Here is a 25,476-nt window from a genome sequence, read left to right on the forward strand (position 1 = left end):
CCTATGTTGTGTAAGACTTTATTCTCCCCTAGAAACTATGGAAGGAGGCTCCTGTACTTTGTCCTTTAGGAACAATGTTTAGTTAAGCTTCTGGAATACTTGTCAAGATGATTATGGATAAAGAAAGCCCATTAAAATGTTGAAAATCATCAAACTACGTGAACCCTGAGTTGTATAGTAGTGGACATTTGCTGACTGCATCCTGTAAGCCAGGAAAAACAAAGTTTAAGTGGGGTCAGTTCAATGGGGGGGAAAAAGGATGATTCTGGAGTGAAGACAACTGGTTCTGCATTATTGTTAAAGAAATGTATGTAGAAATAATATTTTGATAAAATAATTGAGGGGGAGAGTTAATTGAAAACTGTGTTTTTAGGAAGCATTGACTGTATCTGGTCTTCTTACCATTATAAGCCCTCCAGCAGTACAGTTCTCCCCAGACAGCTGCCATTAGGAGAGATGCTTGGAAGTTGGGATACCCTCAAGAGATACCCTGGAGAGTGGATTGCAGTGTTCTGGGAAATAACCCTGTTCACCACCATAGATACAGAGAATCAAAAGCATCTCTGACAGCCACAGCTGCTGTATTTTGGTCACAGGACGTTTTATAAAAGGGTGATTATGGATTCAGATAGCTACTCTCATTAAAATTTTAAACGCTGCATGAGATCCTAAGAGACTACTTACTTCACCTTCCTGTCCTGAAAGAGCTCCAATGATGGAGATGCCATGGTCTCTCTGAGAAGTCTGATTGCTTTACAGTGCTTCACTATCTACATAATGACTAACCTTGGCACCTTAGGAGTCTGAAGCCATGATTTCTTGTCTTACCCAGAACATTCATGAAGAACAGATTGTTTCTTTACTTGATTCATCAGGCTGTGAAAAATTTTGCCATATAAAAATCATAGAATCATACAATACTTCAGGTCAGAAGGGACCCCATGGAATTGACTAATCCAACCTCCTGCTCAAAGCAGAGCTAACTTCCAAGGTAGCACAAGACTTTGTCCAGTTGAGTTTTGAATATTTATAGGGACAAAGATACCATAGTGTCTCCAGCCTCTTTAATTAGCCTCACACGACCCTGGATTGTCTCAACCTTTTTGTAACAGGATGGTATTCTTGGTTTATGATCATCTTGGTGACCTCCAGCAATTTCTAGGCCTTTTTCTGTAGGATGTCTGTATTTCAAATTGAATGGACTATTTCCCTGTCCCGTGTTTAGGTAGCTGATTATCTCTGCTTAAATGCTGCATTTTGCATTTGATCACATTGAACACCATACCATTTATTTCTGATCCTATTTCCAGACTATTTTGAATTACAAATCTTTAGCACACTAGCAGCCTTTCCTAGCATGATGTTGTCTGTACGTTTCATGATAAAGCATTCTTCTGAAAACATAACACTCTCCTTTGGTGGTGGACTGAGAGGTTAATTTATTTGCACCTCTCCCACAGCAATGACAGAAGTGCAGACAAAGCATCAATCTGCATTGGTCTTTGCTAATAATTGTACTTTGTAAAGATAAAACAGCAAATGGAATTGATTCCAAATCTATTTAAGGATTATTTTAGTGTGTTTGAGATCAAACATGAGACAAGTTAGCAGCAGAGACAATTGATCTGGGGCTTTAGAAAGAATGTTTAAGTTGATTTACTTAGAATTATTTAGTTTTTTTAAGTCATGGTTTGAAAGCTGGCTCTTGGTGGGAACTCTGTGCACACAATGAGTATGTTTGGCCTTGAGCACATGTATCTGGTTTTAGTTAAGCCAGGCTGGCCACACTCATTCCACTCTGCTCATGATCTCATTCCATGCTCCTTGTCATGATATCTGCACACCATCCAGCAATATATTAAAGCATGAGTAACATGTCTTATGTTGATTATTCTGTCACCAAGGGAGAAATGTGTCTTGTCTGGTAGGGAGCTCAGATTGTTTTAAACAAAGCTGATGCTGGAGAAAAGTCAAGAGCTGTGCCTTGTATTAGGAGGAAGAATTGGCAAGGTGTCTGCTGGCCCTTGGGTAAGGCCATTTTGGGACTCAGACCAGCTACAACCAGAGAAAACCATGGCTCCTGCACTGCTGAGCTCTCCCTGCACTGTGGAAAGGCCATTTGTCCAGCTGCCAGCATGCTTCATCAGCTCATATGCTGTGATACTTGGGGCACCTCCAAATTTTCCTATTAATCCAGGAAGAGAAACACTCCTAACAGCCTTTATTTTGCCTTTAATGAATTGACCAGGTCAGTGTTAGAAATGCAATGTGCTGTATGTCAGCTGAGTGGAAGAAATGCCTCCAGGCTGTAGGGAGGAGAGGGAAGGCTTGAAAAACTTGTTCAGCTGCTCAGTGTTCATATTTGTGTGTGCAGTGAACAGGCTTAACCCTGTGCCCCTGCTGGGCCTGTGTTCAGTGTGTGTTACCACAGGGCAAGTTTTCTGCTTTGGTCATCTGTCAGACTCGAGGGGAAGGGCTCTTGCTAGTAGCTGTCATTAGAGGCTGCTCATTCTCTTTGCTTATTTATTGAGCTGAACTCCAGCCTCAGCTTCTATCTGTGTGATGAAGGAGGTACCTCTCTACAGTATCTCAAATGTGAGAGCTCCAAAGCCCTTCATAGAGTCTAATTTAACTTCAGCTTGTGCCTGGAAGCAAAGTGCTCCTTATTTTTTTGAGAGGGGTGAAATTGAGGGACTGATGGCTTAGGCTAATTGCTTCTTCTCTCATACACAGTTCTCAAAACAGATTTTGACTCAAACATGACCCCTTCCCAGTTCCTGTGTTCCACTTTCAGTCTTGTTCTGCTAAAAAGAACAGGAGAATCTGTGTTTTTGCTGTTTTGCACAATCCACAGCTGGCACTTGCAGTCCCGGTCTCCCAGGTTTGGTCAGTAGCCTCCCTGCAAATAGCAACTGAAGGACCTTTCTGGCACATGGGGTTTTCCTGACCTCCCACTGCTGCTTTTTCTCTGGAGAATAGCCTCCAACTCATTGAGGACACGGTGGATCCAAACCCTCTGTGCCTCTGGCTCCTTATATGGTAACATGAAGAACTCTGAGCATTTTAGTTCTGATTTCGAGTTACCCTGGTTGTCTTCTGAGATGGGGAACTAGAAACTTTAAAACCTTAGGCAAGCTGGTTTTTACCACCAGGAAATCATCCCCTTAGTTAAGCACGTGTGTGCTGCTGCCTCACCACTGGCTTAGCATAGACCAGGCTGCATTGGCAGCAGTGAAAGTCCCCTACAAAACCTTTGCAGAAGGCAGAGTTTTAAGCATTCCAGTTTTTTCCCCTTCTGGAAGGGGCTTTAAGATATGTGTTGTTACAACAGCAGAAGAGAGAGACTGAGATAGAAGGAGGGTGCCAGACAGGCTGTGGGACAGAGGTGCTTCTCTGGCAGAGAGCACACTAATACAGAGTTGATGGTGGGCAGTGAGAGCAGGAAGTAATGGAGCTGGGGACATCTAGAAGAGACTTGAAGAAGCTTTGCACTCTTGAGCCATCACATCCAGACATGCAAGTGGAGAAAACATTCCTGAATGATGGAGAGGTGTCCGTGTTGATCCTAGATCCAAATGCATTTTGGCAACTTATCCCTACCTCTGACAGAAGCCACCCAAGAAAGAGGCAGAGCAGTGAGCATAGCTAAGGTTTCCTGATTGCCAGACCCTCATGTTTGTTTCTGGAAAGTCCTTGAGTGACTTTGTATGAATTTATTGAAGCCCAGAGTTGTGCAGTTTTGCACTTTTGACAAAGTGATGTGTTCTTGAGCTGGAGTCCAGCCCACCCTTCCGCAGGCTACTGCTACAAGCCAGGCTCTTTTACTGGGGGCACATATGAGCGTGAAACCACATGGGAAGTTACTGCACTAAATGATTTGAGACACATTTAGGGGCAGAAAGAAAGGGTTACGGTAGCTGAGGGAGCTCCAGCCAATTTCAGGGGTTGTGGGAGCTTGATATCTCTTCAGGAACAGCTGCTAGCATTTAAAAAAGGCATATGAGGATTCTTTTATCTCCTCCCTAGACATGCTGATGAGACCAATCCTGACAAGCGCCGAGAGCTGCAACCCCTGCCACGTATCCCCAGTGCCTTGTCAGCCTTAATTTTAAAAGTAACCATAGATTCCTTCTCTCCCGGTGCAGGTTCCACCATACTAGCGGAGCGGCTGGGATTGTCCACACCGAGCTCGCCCACATCAACACCCAATTCCCCCACCGTCCTCTGCAGTGGTGTCTCTGGCCCCTTACTGTCTACGTGTGGCTCTGGCCCCCTCTGCAGCTCTATCAGTGGTAAGAATGGTGGGATCCCCTGCTGCCTTTCCTTTCCTTTGCCTCCCTTCATCATCTCACACTTGTCTCCCAGAAGGGCTCTAAAACCACAATAATCAACAGATTATTATTATCCCATCAGCTCCCCTGGGGAGGAAGGGAGAGCCTCTGCAAGGGCTATTTTCAGTCTGTTTTATGTGGAAGCCACTTGGATGCCTAGACAGCAATATTTCTCTCACCCTTTTCATCGTGAAAGGTCCCAAGGGAAGCAGTGGATTTTCTGCTGCACACGTGGCCCTGTGACGCAGAGCTCATTCTGGAGAGCTGTGTGGCACTGACACGTCTCACAGTAGCTTGGGCTGGAGCTAAAGGTCTGCCTATGCCTCCCCTTTCTCCTTCCACACGCCTTCAGTAAAACACAGTATTGCTATTTCTAATGTGCCAATGAAGTACAGTGATATTTAGATGAATGCACATGCAGTAAAAAAGTGTAAGGCTGTTCTGCAGCACTTTTAAAACTCCAGACACCTGCACGATCCCAAGGCATTGATGGTGGAATACATAACTTACAAAATCCTTGTTGCATGGGAACAGCTTCTCTTGGCTTGCTCCTCGTGGGCAGCAGACCACAGTAGATGTTGCAGAAGGAACCCTGGTCCATGGAGCATGCATTACTGCTGTGGTGTCGTTCCTCCCTCTGTGGCTGCAGGGCAGAAATTACCTTGGCATGTCAGCAAGAGGAGTGACCATGTTTTTTTTGTGTTGCAGGCACAGCTCCCAACTCTCCAGGCAGCTTGCCTGAGTCACCCATCTCCCCGTCCGTCTCAGGGCCCTGGGGAGATGAATGCACCATCTGCTATGAGAACATGGTAGACACAGTCATTTACTCCTGTGGACACATGTGTCTCTGCTATTCATGTGGGCTGAAGCTCAAGAAGATGGCCAATGCCTGCTGCCCCATTTGCAGAAGGGCCATCAAAGATATCATCAAAACATACCGCAGCACTTAGAGCAGCAGCAGATGCCGTGGTGGGGCCTGGGAACGTGGGGAGGAGGCTGTGAAACAACACAGGCCTTGGTCTTTATTCATCACCCAGGAGATTCAAAACCCATCACCCACCACCACCCTCACCTCCTCGTCCATGGACAACAGATGAGACAAGCTTAGATGCTGCTCTTCTACCCCCCAAGCAAGCCCTGGGGCTGAACTCCAGTGTCAGGGAATTTGCGATGGACTACTGTCCCTTGTGGATTTTAAAGTTTATCTCAAAAAATGCCAGCTGGTGCAATCATCCCTTTCTACACCATGCACAGCAGAGGGGAGTCTCTACTCTTTAGCATAGACAGCAAGTGGTAAAAGGTTCAGTGCTACACATCTCCTTCCAGAGGCACCCCACATGCAGAGACAGCTTAGCAGAAGAGAAGAAATGAGCAACGTGTTTCTGTGTACAACCAGCCTGAGCAGAGGATGCTCCTTAGAAAGGATGGAGCAAGGCAAGCATTGACACAGAGAGGAAGGAGCAGTGAGCACACTCACAGCAGAGAGGCCGGAGCCAGTGCAGAAAAGAACCCAAGATTTGTGAAGCAACACCCACCCCATATCTGCAGACAGAAGAGCAGACCCATGGCAGCCCCTTGAGGGCTGTCCCCAACTCCTCCATTGCCATTCTCTGACAGAGGCTTTAGTGGTGGTTTTGACAACAAACACTGACAACAGCTCTGCTCCCTCCCAGCAGCATCAGCCCCCTCCTGTCACCACCCCGTCCAAGAGGAGCGGCTCCCGAACCCACCACCACCGCCAAGCTGCGTGTGGGCTCCACGCAGCACGAGGGATTCAGCAGCATCTCTGCTCCTGTGGGCCTGGGGGAGGGCTGATACAGCTCCCTCACCTTTCTCCCCCTACCATCCAGACAGCACTTGTGAGGCAAAACCCCAGCCTCACCGGGGAAGAATGTATAAACCCACATGTCTGTGGGTTACCTTTACTGGTAACTTTATCACTGTGCTTTAAGACAAAACCAGCCAGGTGGTACTCAGCTCTTCACAGCCACACCGGCAGGACATGGCTGTCCTTACGTGTTAGGAAGTAAGGAATGAGGGAAAACTAACTTGAGTAATTCGGTTTGCTTTGGTTTATTTAAACAAATCTCCTTCTCTCCTGCCTGAGTCAGGGACCCGGCTGAGCGCAGCAGGGACAGTGGTGGCCCCCATGGATCCTGTGCAGACAGCTGCTGCTCTGCCATGGCTGCAGGGGTGACCCGGGGCTGCTGGCCCTTGGGTCGGGGCTGTGTGGCCTGGCAGCAGCAGGAGCTGTCTGCCTCCCTTCCCAACCCATCCTGCTGCCTTCCCAGGCTGCAGGGGAGAGAGGGGCTGTGTCTGGGTCCTGAGGGGGCGTCAGGGCTAGGGTGCCATGGCAGTGGAGTTTGCCCCCACCATGTCACCCATCTGACCAGACAAGGGGAGGCCATGGAGTCACACCCTTCCCGCTGAGCTCTTCCTTGCACCCAAGCACTTGGCCACTGGTGGGATAGGGGGGAACAGTGTGGTGTGGGGATAACGCTATTTAATGCACACATGCACTTGCTGCAGGGGACATCAGTCCCCCCCCACCCCCCAGCAGCAGGTGGGTTTTCACCACCCACACTGGCAGAGGCCGATCCTAAAAACACCTGGAAAACACATCCTTGCTTTACATCTCTCAAGGAGATGTAAAAAGAGACTACTCACAGGGGAGCACATTGTAGAGCCTTTCTCTGAAGGTGCCACCATCTCTGCAGCCTACCCAGGGGCCTGCAGCTCCCCCCAGCCTGCCCTGCAGGAAGCACTAACTTGAATGCTGATACTCTGGGTGACAGGGATTTGTGTCATTTCTTGGCATACCTCTGATGTGCAACCCAAACCCAGCCCTGTCCCCTGGGCCAGCTGTCAAAAGCTCCAGAGCTCGTGGCTCCCATTCCCAGATGCCCTCACCGAGGGGCAGGAGGAGGCTGTTGGCACAACCTGGGGGGAGTCAGAGCAGCCCTGCAAGGAGCATGGCTGGTCCTCAGGCACACAGCCAGCTCCAACTGTGACCAGCACACACAGGGAGCTTTTTGCAGTAGTTACACAAACTCCAGTGCAAAGACTTTGAAAAGGAGGAACCCAAGGGGTAAGAAGGTGTTAATAAAATAGTGGATGTGGGGAAACGTGCAATAAGCAGCCTCCCGAGCCTTCACCACACCAGTGGGACCAGTCCCACTCCATGCAGGGAAAGCCAAGGGGTAAATTTTATTTTTCAAGGAATTCCATCCATGGGTACCAGTGCAGTGGTGTAAATTCCCTTTTCACCTTTTGAATTGAGAGTGATTTAATATATTAACTGTGTTTGTTTTACTGTGGACCAAACTCTAAGAGTTAGGAGAAGCTGAAAGCTCCCCCAGCATCTGAGTTCAAAAATTGGGGTTCAGTCCTACCCCTGCATAGGCTGACCTCCAGCTGTAAGCAGGGAAGAGGAAAAGGCTCTCTCCAGGGAGGAAAAAAAACCAGCAAAACCAATAAAAATAATAAAAATCCTAATCTTTTGTTTTGTTTGACTGGTGTAGGTTCCCATGTACCTCTGTGTTGTGTCATCTGCATTTCATTGCTTTACTTTAAGATGTTTTGTGTTCTGTTTAAAGACAAGAAAAACTCATTGTGAATAATTGGATAACTGTGATCGTGAATAAAGTTGATTTAGATATCCTGCAGCAGCATGGGTGGCTGAGTATTTCCCACTTCATAAAAGCAGCAAAACACAATTGCCAACACAATGAGAGGCTGAGGTAAAAGCAAGGGTGGCATGAGAGCCTCTTGCTTAGGGGGAGTTGGGTGGAGAGAATTCAGGCTTTCCTTTAGTTCTTGAGGATGGGAGGGCATTGGGAGGTGGATATCAATATCCTCTTGGGCAGACACCACACACATAAGGAATAAAGGAAGGCACAGAGGTAAAAGCAAGGGCTAACATCATTCCTGAAAGCTTAGGCCCCACACTCCTGAGCCTCTTCAAGCCCTCCCTAGAGGGAAGTCACAGCTTCTTTACTCTCACTGCCTTGTTTACAGTCTCTTCCACAAAAAAGCATCCTCCACCAGCACAAGGAAGAACTTGTGCTGTGAGGAAACCCAGGACATTCTGCTCAGCCTAGGAGGGGGCAGGTAGGGTGGCTGAAGATGAGGAAGAGCAGTAATATCCCAGCCCTGAAGTGGGCAGCATGCTGAGCAGGCCCTCTGACAGTCTGTGCTCTGGCCTAGCGAGATGCTGAGGTAAGATGCAGATGCTTCCTGAGTATGTAGCAAGGGACACAAGGACCCAAAGGGAATTTGGATTCTCCAGAGATCACGCCAGTTCCCTCAAAACCCAATCCTCTGCTGCAGGTATCTGCTCAGGAGCACACCTACAATATAACAAATGTGAGATTTTTCTCCTAATTTCTTTGTTTAACTATTCAGTAGATGAGACTATCTGGAGCATGCTCTTGCATGACATATTTGAGGTGGCATCTTCTCCCTCAGTGGGGGTGCTCCATCTGCCAAGTGCCTGGGACATCCCAGGAGTGGTGTCCTCAGCCTCTCCAGTTGAAGCCATTCTACTCTAACAGTTCCTCAGTAGCCTGAAACATTCCAGGCTGGGTAAAGCAAAACCACTTCTCCAACCCAGCTTTCTCCCTTACCAGCCTGAGGAGATGCCGCTGTTGGGACAAGGCAAGTCTGCACAGCTGCATGCTGCGCTCCAAGAGCTGTTCTAGCTCCTGCTTTCCCTGGGACAGAAGGACCTCTAGTGGGTCTGAAAAGCCTCCTCACTCCCTCAGGAGCAAGGGACAGGGTGGCACAACACAGAACGCCCTAGAAACTGGCAGCACTGACCTGCTGAACGTGCTGAGCCCAAGCACTGCCACAGGCTAGGATGAGTGAAGTGCTAATGCTGGGCCAAACTCAGACCTTCTCCTTTCTTAGCACCAGCAAGAGGGACCATGGCACATCACCAGGTTCCCCCCTGCCAGTCTCAGGCTGTGCAGCCCCTCATGCAGCTGCCACGTGCAACAGCCCCATCAGCTTTGCATCCTCCTCTGCTGAGCATCGCTGGAGTCACCCTGCCCTGCCCTCCCTCAGCACATCCAGACCAGAGCTGTAATTTCCCCATTTCGCCAAACTCTTCTCCACCAAGACCGGCTGTGGTGCAGAACTGAGCCTCCCCAGCAGGGCAGCCCAGCACCGCGGCCCTCCCGCGCTGCTCCCGGGGTGTCCCGGCCGCGGGCCGAGAAGGAGGCGGAGGCAGATGAGAGGGAGGATGCCCAAAAGTGGTCCAGGAGCTGCAGCGCTGGGCCGGCATCGCCACCTGGTGCCCAGCGCCCAGCCCGGAGCTCAGCCGCCGCTCCTTCCGAGATCGATTTTAACAAACCCCAAACACACTAAAGCAGGACCAGAAAAAAATCAGTCTTGAGTGCAGCACAATTCTGGTAGTGGTCCTCCGAGAAAAATGGGCAAGAGGTGAGCAGTTAACCGTGAGTTACAGTGTACAAGGGGACACATCAGTAAATAGTGATTGCACCAGCCCAAAAAACCCTTTCAAGCCGGTTGGCTCACTCAGCACAAAGGAAGAGGGGGCAGTTTCCAGTCACACTTGGCACTACGTTTGAGCCCAGGACTGTGTGCTGCATCAGATTCAGTTCCTGGCATCCTTCAGAGAGCTGGGGTGCCCAAACAGGACTCCTTGGGCACCACCCACCGATGTGCCAGCACAGAGGAACATCTGCAGTCAGGCTGGGAACTGAAGAGCTAAAAAACAACCTTGTTATCCCTCTGTATTACATCCCTTGTTATAACCTCCTCACCCAATATATCCCCTAATCCACTGCCTTTGGCATCCCCAAGAGATGTCCCTGCATAAGGAGAATAATAAGAATCCATTACCAGAAACTTCAGTTTTACCCATCTGCTGCTTTGCACAGCAATGACCTTCTACTTGTTGAGCTATTTGGGCCTCCAACCCACAAAGCCAGGTAAAAGGAGTCAGCAGTGCCAAGAAGCCTTGCAGGATCAGACCTGTTCAAGCACCACTGCTCTGCAGGCTGCACACAGGGCTCATCCCACCTTGCAGAGCAACTCTAATCACAGAACCAAAGGACTACTTTTGTAAAAGTATGCTTTTCTTCTTATTTTGATCCTATCCTTCTCCAAAAAGCATCCTTCCTTGAGTACTGTAAACCTTAAGAACTTGCTCAACACAGACTAAAGTTCTTCATGTTTGAGGGCTCAGGTGACTTTTCTATAAACTTTGTGGAATAGAAAAAAATACAAAAATACAGCATACAGTAACAACTTCAGCCAGGGAACAAGACAAGGTTCTGTATCCATTTAGCCTAAGATGAAATTTGCAATTGCATGAACACACAAATGACAAGTTATTCTGAGAAAGATAAATTCAGTGGAATTCAAGTGGAATCAATACAGTACTGAAAATATTAGAAGAAAAAACCCCAACAAAACAAACCAACTGGATCACAATTAAAAAGGTCAAAAATTTATTTTTCCTTAGGGCATAAGAGGCATTGTAAACAAAATACCAACAAACAAACAAACAAATCACAAGTCAATTCTTACAGTCTGCAAGCATTTGAAGATAGAGTACCCTTTTCCCACCTCCCCCCAAACACTGCAAGCCTGCTCAAATGGTAACAGGCAACAATCCTGGGCCCTGAAGGTCCAGGGAGTTTTGACATGTCCCAAGCTGGGACTAAATTTCTCATGTATGAAGGACACTGCATCTGTTTTATCAAACACTTAAAAAAAAAAAAAAAAGTCAAACAAAATATAAATATTACAGATAAAGATCAGATTTAGCACCACCTTTGGTCCAAGCAATCAATGAACTGGGAGATGACAGGTACAGTTTGTTTAGCAAGTCCTTTCTGCCTGAGTCTTTGAAAACATTAGAGGTTCATATTGCAAGAACTTGTAATATCTCTGAGAAAACACTTCTCAAATTCTGGCAGTCCCTCACAAGCTCCCAGGGTCCTGCACACAGGGAGCAGGAGCATCCTGGCTGGGCAGCAGCACCCAGGTCAGCAAAGATCACTCAGAGTGCTTGGCAGAGCCCTGTGGGACATGGCAAACACTGTGCTAGGGGTCTGGTCCTGCTCTGGCCCAGCAGAGCTCTGACTTCAGGCACGGCTGAGGAGCAGGAAGAGCAGTGACAGCAGGCATCCTGAATTTCCCTTTCCACTCATATTTGCCACCCCCCTCCACCTGTCAGACTGCGGCACCTGTGAGCTGCCAGGGTGGGTGATGGCAGATGCCTGGAAGGAGCTGAAGTTGCCTTGAGGCAAGTTATTTCAGCATATCTGGAACATGCAAATCAGGAGTTCTTTTATCAGTTGTAGTCTACTCCAAGGCCTTTTTAGGCTCATCTTTTCCAATACACACATGTCCATCAGACCCAAGGTTCTGAATTTTTGCAAAGAGGTGTCACTGACCAGTTGCTGTGCCACAGCACTAGTGTATGCCAGGACACAATCACAAGGACCTGTGATAATCCTAGAAGAAATATTAGGTTCATAAAGCACCTGGCAATATTTTATGTTTCTTACTACTCCCTCTCCAATATGTGTCCAGAATTCAAATTGTCTTTTCCTTTCCTGCTGGAATTTTGGAGCAGTCTTGATTAACCATTATTAAATGCTGTTCAGTTCCAAAATAACAACAGTTCTAACAAATGCCTATAGAGAAATGCTGAGATCTACTTTTAGGCACAGTAATCTAAAATATTTGTTCTGTATCTTCACATACACAATTGCCCAAGACAGATGGTGTTTCTTATTCTCTGTTGAGAGACCCACACTGAGTTTCCACCTTTACAGACAGAGACATGATTAAAATTTCCAAAACAAGCACTTGTTTTTACTTCACTGCTTTAGAACATGCTGCTCTAGGGAAAAATCCCAAACCTCAATGACTACATTGTTATGCAGTTCTCTGAGCAAGCAGTTGGTCATGGCACAAAGAGGAGGAAAGCCCCTCTGAGTGCATTCCCTGTCCCACACAGGGCACAGCCATGAGGACAGCTCTGAAATAGTTCTGGACTGGGCACTGCAAACAAATAAATTCTGTGAATCTGGATTAAGGGGGATTTTATGCTTTTCACAGCTCATTCCCCCCACTGCTGTCATAGCCAGAGCAAATGAAAACACTGTACTATTATAATTTCATCAATTCTTGCTGGGATAAAGCCACACTTCTGTTGTCCCAGTCACAGAAACAGGCCCCCAGTACCATGTGCATCAGCTGAATCTTCACAGGTCCCAGCTGATTTGTGCTGAAGGCTGAGGGAAATTTTAGAGAGTCATTTGGCAAAAAGGAGATCTGTGTTTTCCTCACTGCTAATACATCTTTTGTGTTGGCCCACAGAAAATGTTGCTCATTTTGTTAACTAGTACTGTAATCTGCATCCAGTCATTACAATTGCTTACAAACCGACTCAGGGACTGGTCACAAAAAGATCTGTTTTGTTCCAGTTCAGACAGACTAGGGCATCTAATTCCACATCAACAGTAACTCTTGCCACCAATGGCAAAAGATACTGTTAAGTGCAGAAAGTGTCACTTTCCAGGATTTCAGTTTTACTGGGATGACTGAGAAAGCTAATTTTTTTTTTATCATGCATATGATTTCCTCTCCTAGGAAAACATCTCATAGACTCGAGCACACCTATACTTGCAAGAGTTGGTTCATTGTAGAGTTTTATCCAGCTGGTCAGCATCTCAAGTTCATTAAACAAAAACTGAAAAATGCTTGGAGCTACAGTTAGTATTTCTGTCTCTAGCTCACATTTGTTATGACATGCTGTGAATGTCAAGATACCTGTCACCTCTTTAAGAATTAATTATGACCAAAAGCTTTAACATCTACATGATCAACAATATTCACTCCACTGCCTTCAATGGAGCTGGATCAGAGGCCACAACAAAATATGGTCCAAAGCTGTTACCACAAAAAAGGATTTCCCCTGACTCATTTTTCTTACTCTCTTAGCTTAACTTGCAACCCAAAACAAACTAAATGGTCTCCTGCCCATAAACTCTCTTTAAAAAAACCCCAAAAACAAACAAACAAAAAAGCTCTCAGCTAACTCCTTCTCATATTTACTGCAACAGAAACTACACCAACTTCTAGACCTTTTCCGAAGCAGAACAGACAAATTGGTTCCCATATTAAAAACAAAACAAGCAAAAGACAAAAAAGTGTCACCAACTTGACTACACACACACTAAGACCAGCCACACATTTCTCTATCTCTGGTCACCGACATACTCTCCCAAGATTCCAAGCTCCCAGCAGGTACATTCCCACCACCTAGCCACTAAAAAACGGAACTCTACACCAACACAGAAATGACAACAGCATCTAGTTTTCAAGGTCACATGAAGAACACCAACCACCCAAGAAATCCACTGCAAAATTTCACTTAGACCAGGCCTAGATCCACTTTTTTGGTTTTTTTTTTTGGTCAACTAAAACTTTGGGACAGCAAACTCTCTAGGAGTTTCCAGTACAGACATGTGCCATTGCTCTGCTAATGCAGAGGAGCACAACAGCTCCAACAAATTTCAGCCTTCTTTCACCAACAGGTTTAGGTTCCCAGTAACTCACTACCCACAGTTTGCAGAGATAATCTGGGCTGATTAACAGCTCTGGAAACAGCTACAGATGTACACAGCCATCTGAGCTGCTTTCAACACCCACCTGGAGTTACCTGCATCTGAACTTTAGCCTAAGCAGCAATCAATCAAGCTGCTGGCAGGACTTCTCTTGACATGACATTTGATATTGAGCCCTAAGTGAGTAGGCTCATTTACATGATTCTCCCTACACACTGCTAGCAGAGTAATAAGCACTGCTGTCTGCAATTAAATCTGCAATAAAGGAACAGCACCGATGTCATGTGCAAGTCAGCCAGACAGCAGAAATGTACTTACTCTGTACACTACTGACCCCACAACACTCACTTCAGACCCTCAGTACAAAAAGGCCACTGTAATGCTACACACACTTTGCTTTTGCAATATTCCAGGTTTGAGCTCATCACGAGTAATGAGCAAGGCTTTTCAGCAAGCCTGTTCAGCATGACACAGAAAAATTCCTCCTAGCAACTGGAAACAGAACTAACTCCCTCCCTCCCTGAAAGTCCAAGATAGGAAGTAGTTAAATCAGCTATGCACTGAAATACTTAATTTTAAAAAAACATTTATTTTTCTTCTCTTTTTTTATTTGTTCCAGTTTACTAATTGCTACAGGCTAAGTTCCAGTGACTGCACTATTCTTTTGTGTCCTGCTTCAAGGAGACAGAAACAAACAAAATGAATGTGTTCGGGGAACCCAGAGTCAGGACAGAATTTAATGCCCCTCTAGTCATCACCCAAGGGTGATGATGGGATTTTGTTTATTTATTACTATTTCCTTGGTGACCCACAGGCAGTTCAAGAACAAGCTCTCCAACCACAAAAGAACTGTTTGCACAGAGAATGCTGCCATGTTGCTCACCTTTCAGTCATCAAATACAGAGTCAATAACAACTTTGATGGGGAATATTTGGAGAAACTTGAAATATTTACCTAAATATTACATGTTCTATTTTAAAAGGTTCTTACAGTGCCAAGTGATTCTCCCTTCCACCTGTTTTTCTCCTCCACCAAACAGGGACCAAGACAAGTACCATTGTAACCAAATAACCCTGAGCATCAGGGAAAGGTCACCAAAGCCAGCATTTTTCCAGAAGCACTCCTAGCACTGGGTCATTCCTGCCAACATGGACAGGTCTAGAACAGCCATGCTTGCCCACTCCACCAGCTGAACCTTGTGTATGCAAACTCCCAGACACACAAACTGCCTCAACTACAACAAGCATATAACCTATGATTCTCTTCTTTTGGTGGACTGGTGGCTTCAGGATGCAGATTATCATAGCATATTAGGGACTGAAAAAAACCAACTTTTCTCAATAACAAAAAATCCTGTCACAGAGCAGTGATGTATTTAAACCACGTATACAGAGAAAGCACCTGCAGTGTCAGACCAAATAATTCATGGCCTTATTAGAAACATCTTTTTCCTCATATTTTATCTATCTCTCCCCCTGCCAATATAATTACTTCTTAAAATTTTTTTCTAATTTCTTTCCAAATGATCAACATAATTCCCATAATTTTAATTCAGTAACAAACAGGAATCTCAACTCAGGACAGTAGTGGCTTATGCTGACAAGAACAGGTCTGTAAAACGCCAGTGTGAAGCTTTAACCCAAATTTATTTATTAAAAAAACCAAACACAAAACAAAAAAAAATTGCACTCTCCAACTAAAAATCAACACTACCTTGATGCAAGAACAAATGAAGAACATAGTAGATGGGACCAGCCCAGCCCTGACAATATAAAAAGGGGGAAACTAATTTGTTGTGACTATGCAAACCGTGTCCGCACGCAGTGCGGCGCAGCTTCCGCTCCAGGAATTGCTGCGGAGTCCCGGCCCTGATGCAAGGGCACCCAAGAGAAAAGATCTCCTCGTTCCACCCTTGGCACACCCTGCAAAACTGGCACCCCAGAGTAGAGTTATGGGTGACTTTTTACAGACACCTGTGCTTTGCTCCAAATTGGGTCTAAGATGGAGGAGGAAAAGCAGCAACAGCAACCCACATCCCAACCCAGAGTCAGCTGACTGGGGGCTTCTGCATCCGGCCTTACGTACAGTACTTTATTTGAAAATTACAGACACACACAACAGACACGACTACTGAGCAGCAGAGAGGGAGAGAAAGAGCAACACAAGCACTGGGCAGCATTAGCAGAGGCCATCAAACAGTTCAAGTGTGCGGACACATTCCCCATGCATCGTCGCAGTGGTGGTCCCTGCTTCTAGCAAGCAACAAAAAGCAAATGAAAACAAAATAACTTAGACAAACATATGCTCAAACCATCATACTTGTACTGTTGGCAGCTATCAAACACTGCACTGATACACAGCACTTCACTACGTGGCTAAACAGCACCTGAAGCTGACAGAGAAGGAGCTGCTGGTGACAGAAAAGCACCAGCAAATAGCAGCAAAGCTCCAGCTTGTTTTAAAGAGCTGCAAGATTTGCAGCACAGTGGATGATGGCAGAGCAGCACCAAGGCTAAGCAGTCCTGTGCACCCTTTGGAGGTGCAGGAACAGAGTGCACAGAGCTTGCTTGTGCTGAGAACGGTCCATGCTGAGCATCCACAAGGGTTTTCTGTCAGTGTTAACTCTACTGATGCTCGTGGGCTTCTTGCCAGTTTAGACAAGAGTGTGAAATAATTAAGTTGGTTCCTCAAAACCAGACTCCTAATTGGTAAAGTATTAGAGATTTTCCAAAATCACATTTGATACTATTTCAGTACAGCTGCAGAATTCCATTTTTCTGTTTGAATGCAAAGGTCTCTGATAATATTAAGGCTTTTTGACAAACTTAAGAACAGCAGGACAAAAATAAAGCAGAAAACTGAGGTACATCTCCTCTCCAGAGTAATGAACTAGAGCCACAGGAGATGTACTTTCCAGAGCTCAGAGAGGCAAGTGCTCTGGTTTTCACATTTCTCTTGCACCTTACAAAAATAGTCCAGTTTTTCAAAGGTGGTAGATTTTGCTGCTACCTGTAAAGTCACATTATTTTTGACAAATGGAAGTTCTCCTTCCATTCAAAGAGAATTTAAGACAATATCTCTTTTGAAGAGCAAAGTTTCTGCCCAACTTTATTTAGGACCTGAGAGATCCACCTTTGCAAGCCAAGACATATGAAATCAATTTCCAAAACATCTGTGAAATTCTGCAGGTGAGAATTAACCCAGATAAAAGGGAGACTTTTTCTTCTTAGGTTAAAAGTAAGGACAGAAAAGTAAGGATCTGTAATAATATTCCCATAGCTCTTGCAATAAATACAAGGAACAATGAAGTAGCCAAACTTGGGACTGCACCAGCAGAATTATTTTCCCTTCTGAAGCTACCACCAAATCCGAAGTGCAACAGAGGACATAACCAGCAGAGACAAACCAGAAGACAGAATCATGCATGGGTGACATACAGAGTGTTTCAAGCATAGCTCAGAAGTCCTGTATTGATAAGGATGTTAATGCACATTCTGTACATAATCCTGGCAACATGCTGCATAATCCTTAACAGGTGATACTTGTTTATGGAAAGCAGCCCTTCCCAACCCAAGCCACCCCAGCTGTCAGTCTCTACCTACCCAAGGGCCCTGTTTTCATCCAGTTGCCCCCTCCCCTGCATTTCCCCTTCCCTAAGAGTGCATGAATAGAGAATTGCAAACATTTCACACTGCACGTTCCACTCCAAGTCCTGGATGAGGGGCCTGTTTATTCTATGAATATTGCACTTATCCACTCTTTGGATTTGCTTTTTCTCAAGAATGCAGAATATTTGGGAAAAAATAGAAAAAATAGTAGGATACAACACAGGAAAATATGAGTTATTAACAAGCTAGCTATGAAGATCTAAAATTAAATAGTTCTAGTTCTATTCTGTTAATACTAGTAATATGAAAATAATGAATGCTTTATCAAATTCCCTTGTTTTTCATATAAGATAAAAGCAGTAACTTTCTTTTTAACTGAGGAAAGCAATGAATATATATTACAATAAAATATGATTCATTAAGATCTGAAAGTGATGAAAACAATTATATAATGCCTTCGTCAAACTTTATAGCATCATAATGGAAGGGGTCTTTGGGGTACATATCCATGAGGGAAAAAATGCATTTTTTAGCTATACCCATGCAGATGTGAATTTCTATTTTGTAGAGTCTAGCTGCGAAACAATCTTTCTTTATTGTGTACTTGCTACTATTGAATACATCAATTTAAAAACTTCCTGTTGACACATCAGTTAAGTACCCCAACATGTGCCCATCATCTCTTTTATCTTGAAAGGTGTGGCTTGCAAAGGACTGGCACATAGGACTACACTCACCCATTGCATGGGGTGACAGCTAAAACAATGAACAGGAATTGCCTCCCATGGGGAAGGGCTCCTAACAAAATGCATGACCACTTGCTGTTATGAGAAAGTGTTTTGAAAGGGGAGACAAGGGAAACCAGCAAATAAACTTTTCAGGCATTATATAAACCTCAATAACGAACTCAGAAGTGCTCATTATTATTAAAGTTGCAGTATACAGCAAGACACAATTTTCACATTCTTTAATTTTGTTCTCTGGCATTGGAGTTTGGAATTGCTGCTGGTCCAAATTGAAGACTTTTTGAAAAATACAGAGTGGGTGAGAGCAAGACAGCACGAGCAGCTGCCTCTCCCCCCAGAGGAGGGCCCCCTTCAGCTGCAAATGGCTTTGCTCAAGCCCTGCAGACTCTTCCTCTTAACAATCTGGTTCAGGAATAAACCAGAAAGAGAAATTTAAACAGTACTGTTGATTTCTGCATTGAGTGTTCACTGAGGTGTACATTACATTTAAATATTGCTCTTGATCCAGTGTCAGTTCTGACAAATTTAGTAAATAAAAGGCGACGTTAACATTTTTAGAAAAGAGCTAAAACACTTCTAGCACTACACTGTCCTCTGAGTACTCTGCCAGGTCTTCCTGCCCTGCAGTCAGCTTTTCTGATGTAGCTTAAGGCCTTTCCCTCTTTTTCATGGCTAAGAGCGAAGGGCTTGCTATTTCAGGTATCAGTAGAACTAACCAAAACTAGCTGCTCGCTGATGGAAAAAATAATTGTTGTCCTGATATCTCTCAGTTGAAAATATCACACCTCAGTGAGAGATGCTATGACGATGGTAAGACAAGAGTAGGAAAAATTACATTGGGAGTATTTGTTTTAAAAGTGCCCTTTCATAAGCAGCCAAAACAACTACCAAGTGAAGGGAAGCCCAAATGGAAGCTTTGCCACCAGGATGGAAGCCAGCATGCCAAGTGGTGGCCAACAATAATTTCTGGCACCAAGTAGGCCACGTGCACCCCATCCTTTTTGCTGGTACAGGTGAGGGCAGAGGGAGGCCACAAGTGTGGCTCTGCAGCCCATCTACAGTGTCTGGCCTCGCCTCAGGAGAGTGTGAAGCCTTTGAGATGGAATAAAGCAACTGAGGCACGGAGCTGCTGCGGGAGAAAACCCTGGCAGAACTGCAGGCAGCCTCACTGTGCCACCCTGCCCTGCCTGGAGCACTGCAAACCACCTCCCTGCTAAAGCCAGAGCTGGAGAAGCAAGCCAGCAGGATGGAACAGGAGCTGTGGGACAGACTGATGTCTGTCTCAGGCAGATCTTGAAGCCTCCTAACCTGAGCCTCACGGAGAACTTGCATCCACAGGGGCCAGCCCTATGCAAGGCACATGGCAGCCAGGCACTGGAACCATCTGCCAAAAACACCTGTGCCATCCCACACCCTGCAAGGAACTCCTGCAGCTCAGATGTGCCCAGGACTTGGCTTTGCTGGATGCAAATGTGAGTATTTCCAGTAGTCTGGGCTCTTCTGTCTCCTTGCTGCTCTTCCCTCCTTGGACAGGGGCTCGTGTCAGGCCATACCATACTCAGAGAATTCAGTGGCTCAATGCAGAAGATCTGGGAGCTGTGCTTCACATCCCCCCAAAGAGATGACCTAGTGGGAATGTCTTTAAACAAAACTTTAGAATATTTTAAATAATAAGTTAATTCTTAATAAATATGTGCTTCAAGAAAATGTTAATTATATACTGCACCTTTAAATAATGCACTTAGTTCTCTGCATTGGCTTCCATTTTGGTTTCTTTTATTGTTAAAGTGCATTAATTCAAAATAATGAACCACTTCCGCATCATTATTGTTAAAATAAATCATAACATTAATACGAATCACTAAGTCACTACTATTAGTACTGCAATCTAGCAGATAACTCTATGTATTGCTCTATTTAATACTGTCCAGCAGAAGAATATAATACTTCTATTATAATCTCACAACAGCTCCAGCAGTCTTTTATGGCTGCTACCATATTAGTACAACTAAAAATGGGGAGAAGTATGAGAGACAGGGCCACAATGTCTCAGATACACATCCAGTGAGAGGAAGCTAACTGGACATACACTTACACATTGTATGGCGAGACATTAAGGTACAAAGAGGACCCCGCACTGGGATATGAGCTGTTGTGCAGTTACACCTCCTTCTCCTGCCACCACAATTTAAAGGGATCCCAAACAAACAGCCTCCCCTCCCCACCTGCACGCAGAGAGCTGCTCAAACCACAGCACTGTTTGCAGCCTGTAGTTGTGGCACCTGGATGTTGTTTCAGCTACTGAAAGGACATCAGCCACGCTAGCTGTAGGCAACTCTCTCAGTGTTATCATGGAAATTAATAAAACCCCCAAACCACACACAGAAACAGAAAGAAAAGAAAAAAAGTAAAAGAAAAAAAAAAGGAAAAAGACAAGAACAACGTATAAATTTCCTAATTTTTGATTTGGCAGTGAAACATCCCCAGTAACATATGGACTTGTTGTGCTGTTTTACTCAGCCCCTTGATACCAGCTATTTTGAAGCCTTTATAACTTTTAACTTCCAAACCTAATCAGTATTAAACTCTGGTGGAAAAAAGGACATGCAATGCTTTGTGTAAAACAGTAGTGAAATGATCTTCTGGCCCCCCCACCCTCCCTTAGAACAGACTTACAATGCTGCTTATTATTTAAAGGAATTAGATATTGATCTTGAGTGATTAACAAGGCCATTAAAGAAAACCCCCAAGCATGACTTCCTTAAACACAGTAGGGATTTAGTAAGTTATCTTTATGGTACAAGGCTACCTAACTAATAACTCCATATTCCTAGCCTCTTCCAATGGGTACCTTTTCAATTTCCCACACCACCCACACCGTGTGCCACATTTCCAAATGTGAGTTACGAAAGGCAAACAGAACTGAAGAGGCAGATTCCTGGTTAGACGTGTTGTAGACCAAATGGCTTTGATATTAAATCTCTGAGCCTGAGAAGCCCAGGCCCACCTTCCAGTACAAATGTACTCTTTGAATTCAAGTGGGAACAGAAACACATATTTGGCTCCTACTTCAGTTTTAAGTCTTTTCTCGTAAAACCAGACACACACACAAAGAAAATACAGTAAACCCAGAATGCACAGAAAAGACAAAAACAAAACACAAAAGCAATTCCCCCAAAATATACAAATTATGTGCAGACTGAGTTTGATGGCTTTTTTTTTTTCCACTCATTGTAAACACTGATGTTGCAGAAGGTTACAAATTTTTCTCACTAATATCTTGGTGGGTCCTGCCAGCAGTCAGTGCACCCTTGGATTTGGACCAGAGGGCAAAACAAGAATTAACACATCTGACAGCTTTGTCTTTAGTGTTTTAAGGGACTTTGTTGACTTTGACAACTTTTGAGAAACCCAACTCTGGGAAGAGAATCAACCAGTGTCACCTGGCAGGAGTCAGGCACAGAAGCAAACATGAAGCCTACGCAGTAATAGATGTGTTTAAGCAAGGGGTTTGTAGGTTTGTTTTTAGAAGCACCAGTAGGCATCACTGCCATTGAACACCTGAAATCCCAACTCAAAGAACAAGACAGAATGAAAGGAAACAAAAATCCCTCAACCCACACCACCTGATGGCCTTTTCCGGTGAGTTAGCCGTAACAACACTGAAGTCAGAGACCAGAACTCTCACGATGAAAAGGCTCCAACTGTGGACCTACCAGCTGTTGAGTATAGTTATAAAAAAAAAAAAAAAAAAAAAAAAAGAAAAGAACATCTCCAAAAGATTAGAGTCCCTCTGTGTTCCAGAAACTTTCATTTGCTTCTCACTGTAAGTTGTGGAAAAGCATTCAAAATTCTTGGGTACTCCACGTATTGACAAAAATGAGGAGGAAGGAAGCCAAGATTGTAAAACAGTTTGGCACAGGACTCCCCAGGTAGATGCATGTGTATTTCTCTCACAAAAGGCACACATTTGGTTTCTTATCAATAATGGGAAGGATGGGATGTCATACCCTGTTACACATACAAGATTATTAACAACTTCACAAAAAGGCATTTGACTATGCTGCATCTTCCTTGTAGTTGCTTACAACATGTAAACCCCACAAACCTCTCCAGAACATGGCAGATTTGTCCTCATATAGACTCCTTTGTACAAACTGGAGCACAGGGAAACGTCTTTTTGTGTAGCAATTGTTTTTTCCACATGTACACAGCAGGAACAGTATAAATTAGGGAGGTTAAAGATATTGCAACATTAGTTCTTTTTCTCCAAATAATTTGAGGGCACCCAGCCTTTGAATGGCTTCACACCATTCATTATCTGGCAGTACCACCAGCCGTTTGGGTTCCTTTCGAGGACCTCCATGCAGACACCTTCCTGAAACCCCACAGTCTCCTCATCCCCTTCGTAGTCTGCAATGGAAACATAGATGTCCTTGAGATTGTTGTGGATGAACTGGGATTTCTCAATGGGCTTTGGCCTGACTGTGGACACAGGGATCCCATTCCTCTGCGTGGGGAGGTTGGAGGTGGTCTCAGAGCTCTCTGTGCCCAGCCGCTCCGGCTGCTTTCCCTTTGTGTCACCAGGCTGTGACCACGCGTTGCTGAAGGAGGAATTCCGACGGACGGTCCTAAGTTGATCTGTAGTTGTTAAAGACTCGTTTCTGCGCAAGGAGCATGACAGGTTGTTATCCTTTGGTGGTGGAGACACAAACACTGACTGCGGGCGGACAGCAAGTTGCCTCACACCATTCCTCATTTTAACTGGTCCTGATGCTTTTGAAAAGCCACCAGGAGGTTTGCTTGGGATGGGTGGTGTTGCACGTTTGCTCTGGTTGATGGTGTTCAAAGCCTGAACCCTCTTCTCTATCTTCTCTAAACTGTTCGACTTGTTTTCATTTTTCCTGTTCCTGGCAAAAGATGAATCAGTCTCTGCTGATGTAGTTTCTCGCTGGTTATCAGGGAGAGCCAAATAATGGGAAGGAGCCCAGCCTTCCATGTCTCCATACTTCAGGTACCACCATCCACTGGCTTGCTTTTCCAGCACTTCCACTTCTACTCCTGCTGGGAAGCAAATTTCAGAATCCTGTACCTTTTGGTATGAGTCAGTGGTCACATAGAAACATCTGGAGTCATTTTCTTGCTCAGTTTTAGCAGTATGGCTGGAGGAGAAGATGCCACGGGAAGGAGCTGTGATGAGATCAGCCGAGCTTCTCCGAACAGGGTCATCCTGGTTCTCAGAAGCTGTGCGGGGCGGGCTCGCGGACTCTTCGCTTCTTGAACCTTTGAGTCCACCTCTGAGCTGCCCAGTTGGCCTCAACTGACGCCTTAAAGTGCTAATATCCATCTTTTCCTGGCTCTGAGAGTCTGCCTTGTTCAGAAAGGGTTTGGGCCTAACAATTGGCTTTGCTCTGATAGAAGGACTCTGCCCAGGATCTTTCTTCATGCCTGTTCTTGGCACACTACGCAAGCCGACATCTGAAGCTGATCTTGGTTTTGTCTCCTCACTCCTGGAATAGTGACATTTTCCAAGATCAGGCTGAATGTTTTTGTCTGTCTTGAGTTTTGCAAGTGATGATTTAGGAGAGCTGGAACATGGGGAATTCCTTTGGATCAGGGACAGAGACAAGCTTTTCTGAGAATCAGAATCCCCACTAGATTCCTTGTTGGACAAAGCATCTTCCACATAGCGCCTGAACCCCTCATTCTCATAGATGGTTTCTTCTTCATGAGCAACTTCTTCTGAAGACTCTCCTACTTTGAACTTAGCTTTCTGAAGTGATGACACGGGTGAGGGCTTGAGGGGCTGAAACAGTCGTTTTTCAGGAGTGCTCTCTTCATGGTGACTTTCACTCACTTCACACTCCGAGTCAAAGCCAAAGGCAGGTACATCATACTCGGGTTCTTCGTATTTCAGCTTGTGGGGAGAATCCTGGGTATTGCCTGAAGAAACTGCTCCAGGAGTTGTTCCTTCTTCAGAGTCCTTTGGTTTACTGGGAGGTGCTGGGGGAGGAACCTTTGGGCGGGTTAAAGTACTGGTTCTTCTGTTCAAATTCGGTTTCTTTCTCTTGTCAATGTAAGATGCTGGAGCCCATCCTTCCTTCTCTCCAATCTGCACATACCACCAGCCACCAGAATTCTTTTCGATAACCTAAGAGGTAACAAGGAACATGTTACTTAGGCAAAAATCTCAACTCAGTGCTTCCAACTCCTCCCCTTCCAATCCACTCCCATGTAACAGATAAATATTACAATTTTTCCAGATACACTGTTAAGGCTCACCTCTGCTTTTTGTCCTCCACGAAAGCTTATGCCATCAGAGATGCATGACTGGAATTCAGCAATGGTGTAATATTCCACTTCCACGGAGGGTGGCTCTGGTGGCTTGGGTAACTGAAAACCCTATGGCAAATAGGATGCGTTGTTCATTTAAACCAAAGAAACAGTCAGCTAAACAGCAGTGTGAAAAAGAATTGCTTTTATTCACTAACACTCTTCCTTCTTCCTGTGCTACTTCCTAACACTAACTGCTCAGTTCTCCAGAGCAGGAGCTGATGTATTGATCTGGGCTAAAAGAGAAAAGCCTTTCAACATATGCACTGTTCATGCCACCTTCACCAACTATTAAAACTGTAATAATCTTTACCTGAATAGTAAAATGTTATACATGTGGGTGATGAAGTGTGAACTGCCACTGCAGTCACACTAAGAGCAGCCCATTTACACTCAGATTTTGTCCAGAAAGACCCAGCTCTGGATGACATGCCACAATTGCAGAAAATTGCATTGCAACAGACCCCTAACAGATTCTGCCTATCATTAAATACACTATCTTAAAATGTAATCCAAATGAATTGCTACTCCGTACCTGCTGCTGGACTTTTTAAACAATCTGAATTAGTGAAGGATATGAGCTAATGGGCATCTCTTGTAGCAAGAAACAAGGATAATACCATAGACTCCCCTAGCTTTGCCCAGCTAAAATGCTAGAAGGGAAGGACTTTACTGCTTGATCAAAACCATTCCAGTTCCTCCCCAGAACACCTCTACTCAGTCCCAACACAACCTTAGTAAAGGCTGTATGAGGAGTGGGACGTGGCTATTTACAGCCATTCTGGCAGCATATCAGACTCCTCTAAAAGCTAAGTGCCTTTACCTTAAGCTGCCACATTTTACAATTTGC

At 45.0% G+C, this 25,476-nt stretch overlaps 2 protein-coding genes across 13 annotated transcripts in view; one reads left to right on the top strand and one right to left on the bottom strand.

Moving 5' to 3' along the window:
- The window catches only part of NEURL1 (neuralized E3 ubiquitin protein ligase 1), a 144,917-nt gene extending 136,921 nt beyond the window's left edge, over nucleotides 1–7,996 (top strand). For all 4 annotated transcript variants that reach the window (XM_030276345.4, XM_072931224.1, XM_030276347.4 and 1 more), the window contains 2 exons: nucleotides 4,146–4,292; nucleotides 5,040–7,996. In XM_030276345.4, the coding sequence (XP_030132205.2) occupies nucleotides 4,146–4,292; nucleotides 5,040–5,281 (389 nt within the window). In that variant the 3' untranslated portion in view covers nucleotides 5,282–7,996. The remainder of the gene's footprint in view (nucleotides 1–4,145; nucleotides 4,293–5,039) is intronic.
- Nucleotides 7,997–10,790: 2,794 nt separating this feature from the next.
- Nucleotides 10,791–25,476, bottom strand: part of SH3PXD2A (SH3 and PX domains 2A) — a 245,885-nt gene continuing 231,199 nt past the window's right edge. For 8 of the 9 annotated variants that reach the window (XM_041717165.2, XM_012574636.5, XM_030276350.4 and 5 more), the window contains 2 exons: nucleotides 24,576–24,695; nucleotides 10,791–24,444 (listed from right to left, as the gene is read on the bottom strand). In XM_041717165.2, the coding sequence (XP_041573099.2) occupies nucleotides 22,549–24,444; nucleotides 24,576–24,695 (2,016 nt within the window). In that variant the 3' untranslated portion in view covers nucleotides 10,791–22,548. The remainder of the gene's footprint in view (nucleotides 24,445–24,575; nucleotides 24,696–25,476) is intronic. The other variant, XM_041717164.2, reaches the window with a different exon arrangement.

Source organism: Taeniopygia guttata, chromosome 6, assembly GCF_048771995.1.
Source record: "Taeniopygia guttata chromosome 6, bTaeGut7.mat, whole genome shotgun sequence".
In the NCBI taxonomy this organism is placed as follows: domain Eukaryota; kingdom Metazoa; phylum Chordata; class Aves; order Passeriformes; family Estrildidae; genus Taeniopygia; species Taeniopygia guttata.